At 36.7% G+C, this 10,180-nt stretch overlaps 1 protein-coding gene and 1 long non-coding RNA gene across 2 annotated transcripts; one reads left to right on the top strand and one right to left on the bottom strand.

Moving 5' to 3' along the window:
• Positions 1–2,150: 2,150 nt before the first annotated feature.
• On the bottom strand, positions 2,151–3,342 carry LOC127263060 (uncharacterized). The gene is made up of 3 exons (XR_007841364.1): positions 3,206–3,342; positions 3,031–3,097; positions 2,151–2,341 (listed from the first exon to the last, which is right to left on the bottom strand). It is a non-coding gene; the product is annotated as an uncharacterized LOC127263060 (long non-coding RNA).
• Positions 3,343–4,724: 1,382 nt separating this feature from the next.
• Positions 4,725–9,470, top strand: LOC127262831 (NF-X1-type zinc finger protein NFXL1). Its single transcript, XM_051291663.1, has 2 exons — positions 4,725–4,956; positions 5,820–9,470. Exon 2 carries the CDS (start codon positions 5,948–5,950, stop codon positions 9,302–9,304), a length of 3,357 nt encoding a protein of 1,118 aa, XP_051147620.1. The 5' UTR covers positions 4,725–4,956; positions 5,820–5,947; the 3' UTR covers positions 9,305–9,470.
• Positions 9,471–10,180: the final 710 nt, after the last annotated feature.

A 10,180-nucleotide genomic window follows, 5' to 3' on the forward strand; every position in this document is an offset into this window, starting at 1 on the left:
CTTTTTTATTTTATTTTTTAAAAAATAAAATATAATTTAATATTTATTATAATTATAGGGAAAAAAATATATACAATAAAAATTTAAATTTATATATGTCGGGTATAATATAAATTCATAGTTAAATCATACAGTATAAATTTTATCAATTAAATTTAATACATATTTATATTATTTTATTCCTTATCCATCAAATCAATTAACATCAAAACTCTCTAAAATCCAACCAAATTCAAACACAAAAGAAACCACAAATTTCAAACTCATCTCAAAATTCAAATAAAAACCTATACAGATTTTTTCAATCTTGAAATTTTGGAAAAACTTAAAAATAATAATAATAAAAAAAATGTGTGTATGTTTTGTGTTTTTGTTTGAAAAATTATTTTTTTACGTGAGTTATAGAAAATTGTAGATGTAATATGCAAATAATAAATATGTGCAATATATTAATTATTTTAGAAAAATATGTTGAAATTTTTCGTAAAAAAACAATTGTCAATGTTAAGGTTTTAGTTTGATTTTTTCTTATGTAAAATATAAATTTTTTTGTCGATAATATTAAAAAATATTTTAATTTGAATATTGAAATTTTTATGAGATGATGGAATATATATTAATATATATTTAAAATTATATCAATAAAATTTTAATTGGACAACAAACCTTAAGTAGTTGATATAATATTTTTTTAGATAAATAAATATTTAATTTAATATTTAAAATAATTATTATCAAATAAGTATGTTAAGACTTTCAAAAGCACTAGCAAGTGCATTTATTTTTCACGTTCAGAAAATATTATTTTTTATATTGCCAACGTAAATTTTTATATATTACATATTCAAATAAAAAAAATTAAATGGTGTATTTGGCAGTTAATTGATAGCCGTTAGTTGTTAGCTAAAATAATTAGTTGATAGTTGTTAGTTAATTCAATTAGTTGATTCAATTAATTGTTTGTATTAAAATATTTGGTAATAAAACAATTTGATATTAGTTATTTATATATAGAATAACAATTGACAATTGAAGACATTTATATTTTATTTTCAAAATTTTCAATTATGTTGTTATGCTTAGAATTTTTAAATTTATTATTATTAGTTATTGAAACCGTGAAAATATTATAAATATATTATTTTTATTGATTTTAATTTTTTTTTAAAAAATAATATAGAGTGAGTTTCTTTAGGGGGTTTTGAAGAAATTTACATTTGAATTTAGTTTTTATTTGAATTTTGATGTGAGTTTAAATTTAGTGTTTCTTTTGTGTTTAGATTTGGGTTGAGTTTGAAGAGTTTTGATGTATACTAATTTGATTATAATAAATATAATAATATGAATGTGTATTAATTTTTATAATTTTATTATAAATTTATATTATAACTACAGATATATTTCTAAATTTTTATTTATTTGTATTATAAAAAAAATTATATTCTCTACAAAATAAAATATATGGTATATATTTTATTAAATTATATTTTTTTATAATTTTTTTATTTATTATTAAAAACAAAAAAAAAAGAAAAAAAATAGACGTTGCTCCCAAACTGTTTGCATAATAATACAAAGATCGGGCTGGAGAAACACACCTATAATTTTATTATAAAAATTATAATTAATTTGTTTATTAAAAATAATGTAAAATATAAAATAATATATATATTTATTATTGATTAATTCATTATATTTATAATTATAATAAATTTATTCTATTTTATTATTTTTAATATAAAAGTAAATTATTAATATTTGTATTTTTATTTTGATTCAATAAATTTATATATTTTATAAATAAAATAATTTACATATCAAACGAAATTATTTTAAATTTATAAAATTTAAAATACAATATAGTAAATAAAATATATTAATTTTTTTAATAAATATTACAATCAAATATATATTATACGAGTGTGAGATGCATTATAATTTTTTCGAACAAATAAGAAATAAAAAATATGACACGACCCCACTTACACTATACTACTAATGCCAATTCAACCTATTTGTAAACGATAAACATGCTATAATCTATAACAATCTGTTCACCTGTTATAAATTTTTGTTTTCAGCAAAACATAACATAACTCAAGAGTAACCTATTAATATTCACCAAAAGGATCTCAAACCATATCAAAAACTACACAATCGACATACTATTTATAACAATACCATACAACTTCTAAAACAGACGTAATATAGCACAACGAAAGCAAAACAAACCACGGTCCTGCCCGCAGGTCGTCATCTATGTACACGGTAACTCAAAATGCCTGTAAGAGCGCCATGGCTACTCCAGTCTGTCCAACAAGTCATATATCATCAGGATTACCTACAATGCATAAACTGAGTGAGATTTATAAATCTCCGTAAGTAGAAATTATGCATGATGTGAAGTTTATCTCAAAATTCTCACTATGCAGAATGTGTTCTCGTTTGAAATCACCAATTTATTTATGAAATACTTTCCAGGGCCCCTAGACACACTGTTATACACCAGAAGAGCTCAATATCCATATATTCAAATCAAACGGTAGCCTACACCAGGTAGCCTACACCGGGTTTCCTCGTAAGGTTTCCCCGGGTCGCTTCTTCCCAGGTCGCCTCCTCCGAATGCATTGTTTAAGCATTGTATGCAAAGTCACAATAGACGGTGGCCTACACCAGGTTTCCCCAAGTTGCTTCTTCCCAGGTCGCCTCTCCCGCCCTCGGTGTATAATCAGCGGTCGAACATAGTAAATCCATCTTATTTCATTTCAATGCATGATATGCATGTTTAATGAAAATGCAATGCAACATATTTCACAATATACAGATATTATTGAACTCACTGGTTCAAACCACATCAATTTTGGAGCTCACAGACTCCTTCAACATCAAATATAGAGTTCACATGCTCAAACCACACAATCACATAATATTAATCACAGCTTTCTGATATTCACATATTATCAAACGAACACAAATAACTTACAAAATAATATATTTATGCATTGTAGTTGCAAATGAGTTTCTACTTACCTGAAATTCGCCAAAAACGTCAATAATCCTAACTCTTAAAGCCTTTTTTCCGATTCCAGTATCGTATCTAAAAACAATTAATTACAAATATTACCTCAATTTACTAAATAATTATTTCTACTCAAAACTTCCTCTATTTAGTAAAATAGCTATAATTCGTGAACACAAAAAATACCTGAACTAGGCTTTTAACGAATTCGGCGTAAATTTTTTTTTCCCTTTTTTCTTTTCTTCTTCGCGTTTCCTTTCCTCTGCATTTTCCCTCTCTTAGAATATGCAATTGAATTGATATGGATGAGGTGGGGCTAATAATCCTCAACCCCCACTGCCTTACATTTATTTATTTATTATTATTATTATTAGTATTATTATTCATATTTATTATTATTATTATTATTATTATTATTATTATTATTATTATTATATTTATTTTATTTTTATTTAATTATTCTAATTAATTTTCAAAGTGATTTATATTTAACTTACACCACTAATATCAAATAATTTACTCAATCTATTTGTATCCTATTAGAATCTCATATAAATTATGGTAATATTTTATTATTAATAAATAGGTAACGCATATACCAAATTATAAACAATTTAACATATAAGTAATATACCAACATCTAAAATATAAAATATATATTGGCCAATGAATAGTGAGAAACTCGGGTATCACAAAATAATTTAAAATAAAAAATACTTCTTTCGTCTCAAAATTATAGTCTAGGTTATTTTTTATACGAGATTTAAGAAATATTGAGATTACATTGGAAGCGGGTAAAAAGTACGGATAAAAGACTTTTTTGCCCTTGTGATTGTATTAGTGTAAAAAATAGTGACAATTGTGTGTAAAATATTTAAATAATAATTTATTTATTTCTAATAATTATAGGTTAAAAAACATATAAGATATATATGTCATTTTGGGTGTCGACGGTTTAACAAATTTTACTATGTATTTACTGTCCACAGTCGTTTACTCGCCACCGTCTCCCCAGCTGACAACATCTGCATCATGCAGGTTTTTAATTGTGTTTGTTTGTATTTTTTCCTTATTTTTCTTTAATTTAAAATATTTAAGTAATAATTTATTTAATATTGATAATAATTATTGGTTAAAAATCATATACGATATATATGTCATTTTGGGTGTGGATGATTTGAGAAATTTTACTGTGCATTTACTGTACGCAGTCGTTTATCCGCCACCGTCTTTCCAGCGAACAACATCTTCATCATGCAGGCTTTTGGTTGTGTAAGTAATAATTTATTTAATATTTATAATAATTATAAATTAAAAAACATATACGAAAACAAATATTACAAGTATTGCCACATGATTCAATTAAAAATCAAATCCAAACCCAAAATTTTCCAATTCAGCCTAAAGAAACGCACCATTTATTTTGAAAATTGGCCAATATTAGGTAAAACAAAAATAAAATTACAAATGTTGCCACATGTGCATTTACAGACTTAAAAACAATTTATTCTTTAAAATCGATTTTAAAAAATCAAATAGGCCTATGCCCCTTTTATCCATAAGCTGTTTCTTTATCGGGCCCGGCCCATATTAAAAGCCCAAATTATCCACACCGCCAATAGTGAAGAAGATATTTTTGACGTAAATTCAAGAATGGAGAATAGAAATTCACGCAGTGGTTTGGGCACCACGCATTCATTTGCAGTATAAATACCGCTGTTCTTCCCCATTTGCAACTCCTCCCCATCCCTAATTTCGTCTCTCCGTATAGGGACAAAAGGCAAAAAAGTTTCACTGAAATCGGATCCTTTTCGGGGATCTTCGGATTCCGCGTTGGACGCAGAAATATCAGAGGAAATCAGTGTTGTTGTTGCCGTTGTTGTTCAAGTGTGCGACTGGAAAGGAATTGTCGATTTTCTGCGTTTTTCTTGGATCAGGTTTGCGCCATGCTTCTCTTATTCGGTTATTATATTTTGATTTTGTGTTTTTGATGGTACTTGGTTGAATGGATGGTGAATCTGGTTGGAATCGAAGTTGTGTGGATTTGAAGATTTTCATTCGCATCCATGGTTTGATTTTTGAATCTCTGTGGTTTTTGAGAGAGAGTGGATTAATTTAGGTTGTTCGAATCGCATTTATATGAATTTCTGTGGTTGTTGGGAGATAATGGATTAGATTAGGTTTCGAATCGGATTTATGGGAATTTGAGAGTATGGATTAATTTAGGTTTTCGAATCGGATTTATGTGAATTTATGTGGTTTTTGAGAGAGTATGGATTAATCTAGGTTGTTCTATGTGGATTTATGTGGTGGTTGAGAGAGTATGGATTAATTTAGGTTATTGGAATCGGATTTATGTGAATTTCCTTAGTTTTTGAGTGATTATGGATTAATTTAGGTTGTTCAAATCGGATTTACATGAATTTCTGAGGGTTTTGAGAGAATATGGATTAATTTAGGTTATTCAAATCGGATTTGTGTGAATTTCTGTGATTTTTGAGAGAGTATGGATCAATTTAGGTTCTTTGAATCAGATTTACATGAATTTCTGAGGTTTTTGAGAGAATATGGATTAATTTAGGTTGTTCACAGTGAATTTCTGCGGTTTTTGAGAGATTATGGATAAATTAATGGTGTTCGAATCGGATTAATGTGAATTTCAGCGTGTTTGATTGATTCCAAATGTGAGTTTCTGTATCTTGATCGAACTTTGGATAAATGTATTATTGTTTTGACTGGACTTGGAAGTTATAGTTCATCTATTGCTGCGTGTAGCTAATTTTGATCTGATGCTGTCTAGGTATCGACATTTGGCAGATTTCATTTCTTGTCGGAATTTAGGTAATAGGAGACTTGTGCCAGATTACATTCCTTTTTTGGCTGGCTTTGGATCCGAATTTCGAACATTTGTCGTCTTCCGATAAGAACATGAGCTTGTCTGAGCAGCAGAGCAGCAGGCGAGAAAACCATAATAATCACCGACCAAGGAACAACAACCGAAACAACAATCGTCAACGTCAGTGGGTTCCGAGAGGCTCTGTTTTAGGCGCACCACCAAATCCATCTGTTAGCGTCGAAAGTTCGAACCCGACTGGAAACGGAAACGGAAATGGCGGGGCGTCTGTCACCGATTTGGTTAGACCAATTTCTGGGAATCCAAATCCGAATCCGAATCCAAACAGGCCGCATTTCGAATCGGGAGGAAACCGAGGACGTCTGTTTAATCAACCGAGAGAGAAGGAGAAGGAAAGGGTGAAGGATAATCATGAAAAGAATACCAATCTGTTGAAGGCCAAGGACATGCCGCAGCTCGTGCAAGAAATTCAAGACAAGCTATCGAAGGGATCAATCGAGTGTATGATTTGTTACGATATGGTGAAAAGAACTGCGGCGATTTGGTCGTGCTCCAGCTGCTATTCGATTTTTCACCTCAGCTGCATCAAGAAATGGGCTAGAGCGCCGAGCTCGATCGATCTGATGGCGGAGAAGAATCAGGGCGTCAATTGGCGATGCCCCGGCTGCCAATCCGTGCAGCTTATGACGTCGAAGGAGATCCGATACATTTGCTTTTGCGGGAAGAGACCTGACCCGCCTCCCGATTTGTATTTGACTCCGCATTCTTGCGGCGAGCCGTGCGGGAAGCCGTTGGAACGGGAAATTCCTGGTAGCGGAATCGAAAAGGAGGATATGTGCCCTCATGTTTGTGTTTTACAGTGCCATCCCGGCCCGTGCCCGCCGTGTAAAGCGTTTGCCCCGCCGCGGAAATGTCCGTGTGGGAAGAAAGTGATCACCACGCGATGCTCAGATCGGAAATCGGTTCTCACGTGCGGACAGAGGTGCGATAAGATTCTCAATTGCGGGCGGCATAGTTGCGAGAAGGCCTGCCATGTAGGACCGTGCGATCCTTGCCAGGTTGTAGTGAACGCTTCGTGTTTCTGCAAGAAGACGGCCGAAGTTATTCTTTGCGGCGACATGGTTGTGAAGGGGGAAGTGACGATCGAAGACGGCGTGTTCTCTTGCAGTTTACCTTGCGAGAAGAAACTTGACTGCGGTAATCACGTTTGCCGGGAGAGTTGCCATCCGGGTCAGTGCGGGGAATGCGAATTGCTCCCGAGTAAGATCGAGACGTGTTGCTGCGGGAAGACGAGATTGAGCGACGAGAACGAACGGCGACAAACTTGTCTCGACCCGATCCCGACGTGCTCTCAGATCTGCGGGAAGATCCTTCCTTGCCGATTGCATAGCTGCCCCAATGTCTGCCATTCGGGACCTTGCCCTACGTGTCACATTCCCGTCACCCAGAAATGTCGCTGCGGGTCAAGTTCTCGAACCGTCGAGTGCTTCAAAACGACGTCGGAGGACGACAAGTATGCCTGCGATAAACCTTGTGGCCGGAAGAAAACCTGCGGGCGGCACCGCTGCAGCGAGCGGTGCTGCCCTCTCTCGAATCCGAGCAATCGTCTCCCTGTCGACTGGGATCCGCATCAGTGTTCGATGCCGTGTGAAAAGAAGCTGCGGTGCGGACAGCATTCGTGCACGTCGCTATGTCACAGCGGTCATTGCCCGCCTTGCCTGGAGACCATTTTTACCGAGCTGTCTTGCTCATGCGGTAGAACATCGATTCCGCCGCCGCAGCCCTGCGGTACACCGCCACCGTCGTGCCAGTACCCTTGCTCGGTTCCGCAGCCTTGCGGACACCCGTCGTCGCACAGCTGCCATTTCGGGGATTGCCCGCCGTGCTCGGTTCCCGTCGCGAAGGAGTGCGTGGGCGGGCACGTCGTCATCCGGAACATTCCTTGCGGGTCGAAGGATATCCGGTGTAACAAGCTTTGCGGGAAGACCCGGCAGTGTGGATTGCACGCCTGCTCCCGAACGTGCCATCCGCCGCCGTGCGACTCGAATTCCTCCGGGTCGTCTTCCGGGTCAAGGTCGCCCTGCTCGCAAACTTGCGGTGCTCCGAGGAGGGATTGCCGCCATACTTGTACCGCCCTTTGCCACCCTTCGTCTCCGTGTCCCGACGTCCGATGCGAGTTTCCGGTAACGATCACTTGCTCCTGCGGCCGGATAACGGCGACGGTCCCCTGTGACGCCGGTGGTAGCGGCGGCGGATATAACGGTACTGTTTTGGAAGCCTCGGTAGCGCAGAAGCTACCGACGGCGTTACAACCCGTCGACGCAACCGACCAGCGGATTCCTCTGGGTCAGAGAAAACTCACTTGCGACGACGACTGCGCGAAGGTCGAGCGGAAGAAGGTTCTCGCCGACGCTTTCGGCGTCAATCCGCCGAACTTAGAATCGCTTCACTTTGGCGACAACGCTGCAGTGTCGGAAGTGCTTTCGGATCTTCTCCGGCGAGACGCCAAGTGGGTATTATCGGTCGAAGAACGATGCAAGTATCTGGTTCTCGGACGGGGGCGAAAGCCGGGACTCAATGCCCTGAAAGTTCATGTATTCTGCCCGATGCCGAAGGAAAAGAGGGATGCGGTGAGATTGATTGCCGAAAGGTGGAAGCTGACCGTAAACGCCGCCGGATGGGAGCCAAAGAGGTTCATCGTCGTGCATGTTACGAACAAGTCGAAAGCCCCGGCACGGGTCTTGGGGGCCAAATCATGCACACCCGGCAACATGCTGCACCCTCCGCTGTTCGATCCTCTCGTCGACATGGACCCGAGGCTCGTCGTGTCCCTATTCGACTTACCGAGAGAGGCCGATATCAGTGCTTTGGTTCTGAGATTCGGCGGGGAGTGCGAACTCGTCTGGCTCAACGATAAAAACGCGCTGACCGTTTTCAGCGATCCGGCCCGAGCCGCGACTGCGATGCGGAGATTGGATCAGGGCTCGGTGTATCACGGCGCCGTTACGGTTCCTCAAACCGGCGGAGCTTCGGCGGCGGCAGCGACGGCGGCGGGAGCTGTTTCTGGCTCGAACGCGTGGGTTACGTCGCCAAGAGATGGAGGTTCGGCCGTGGCGGCGTCATCGAAAGGGAGCAATAATCCATGGAAGAAAGTTGTTATGCAGGAATCGGATTGGAAAGGGAGTTCGTTTTCGTCGTTGTCGTCGTGGGATGCCGAGGAGTGGTCGAGTAATCCGTCGGAGGTACTGGGTGCCCGGAAGGAGAAAGAGAGCCACGCTCCGATTGCGGCGGCTTCGAATCGATGGAATGTTCTGGAATCGGGAAGCTCTTCGAAGTCGCCGGATTCTCCGAGATTGGTGGCGGAGTCGAGTTCGAAGGCGCAACCGGAATGCGATGACGTGGTGGACGACTGGGAGAAGGTCTGTGACTGAAGGTACGTAACGTTACATGCACATTTTGGGGACTTCGTTTGTTTGTTTGTGTTTCTATGATCCATGAAACTACATATATCATCAGATCGAGTTTTAAAAATGGTATTTTGATTTTTGGATTTGGATTTGGATTTGCAGTTAGATCCTGCAAAATCATCATATGTCATATCTAGCTGCAAGGAATATGCTTCTTTTTCTTGTTGATGTGAATTTGGATTTTAGAGATGCAATATGATATGAGACTTTTGGGCCATAAGAATACACTGTAGTTGGAGTGTTAAAGGGCTTTGTAATGTTCCCCTTTGATATTATTATTATTATTATTATTATAGGCGGGGTGGCATTAGCAGGAGCAGATGATCACTAGTTCCGGCCTCCTAATTAAAATGTTATTATTATTATTTTTAAATTTTTAAATTCAATTTCAAAGTTTTAGTTTATACTCCTTTTGTTCCAGATATTTTGGACTTATTGCTGTAGATACAAAGGAAAAAATTAATTTTGGTCAACTGCCATATCACCTCTGTTATTATGTCCACGTCAGCAATTTTTGTTATTTTTTTAATAGTGGGATCAAAATTGATTGAAATTATTTATAATGAGACCAAACTTGATTGAAATTGTTTATATTAGAATTAAAATTGATAAATTTTGGATATATTGGGACCAAAATTAATTTTCTCACTAAAAATAATTATAAATTAAAATTAAGATAAATAAATAGTTTAATTAAAATTATAAAATTTAAAAGATAATTAAAGTGTATAATTATATTTCTAAAAAATAGAAAGGACAAATTATGTGGGACGGACGAAAATAGAAAATAGAGACAAATTATGTGGAACGTGTATTTTTTTGTTCACTTCATTTTTTCAA

Source organism: Andrographis paniculata, unplaced genomic scaffold, assembly GCF_009805555.1.
Source record: "Andrographis paniculata isolate CXL003 unplaced genomic scaffold, ASM980555v1 Contig66END, whole genome shotgun sequence".
Taxonomy (NCBI): domain Eukaryota; kingdom Viridiplantae; phylum Streptophyta; class Magnoliopsida; order Lamiales; family Acanthaceae; genus Andrographis; species Andrographis paniculata.

Excerpts from the sequence above, each read along its gene's own strand:
- LOC127262831 (XM_051291663.1), top strand. The coding sequence starts at position 5,948 with ATGAGCTTGTCTGAGCAGCAGAGCAGCAGGCGAGAAAACCATAATAAT.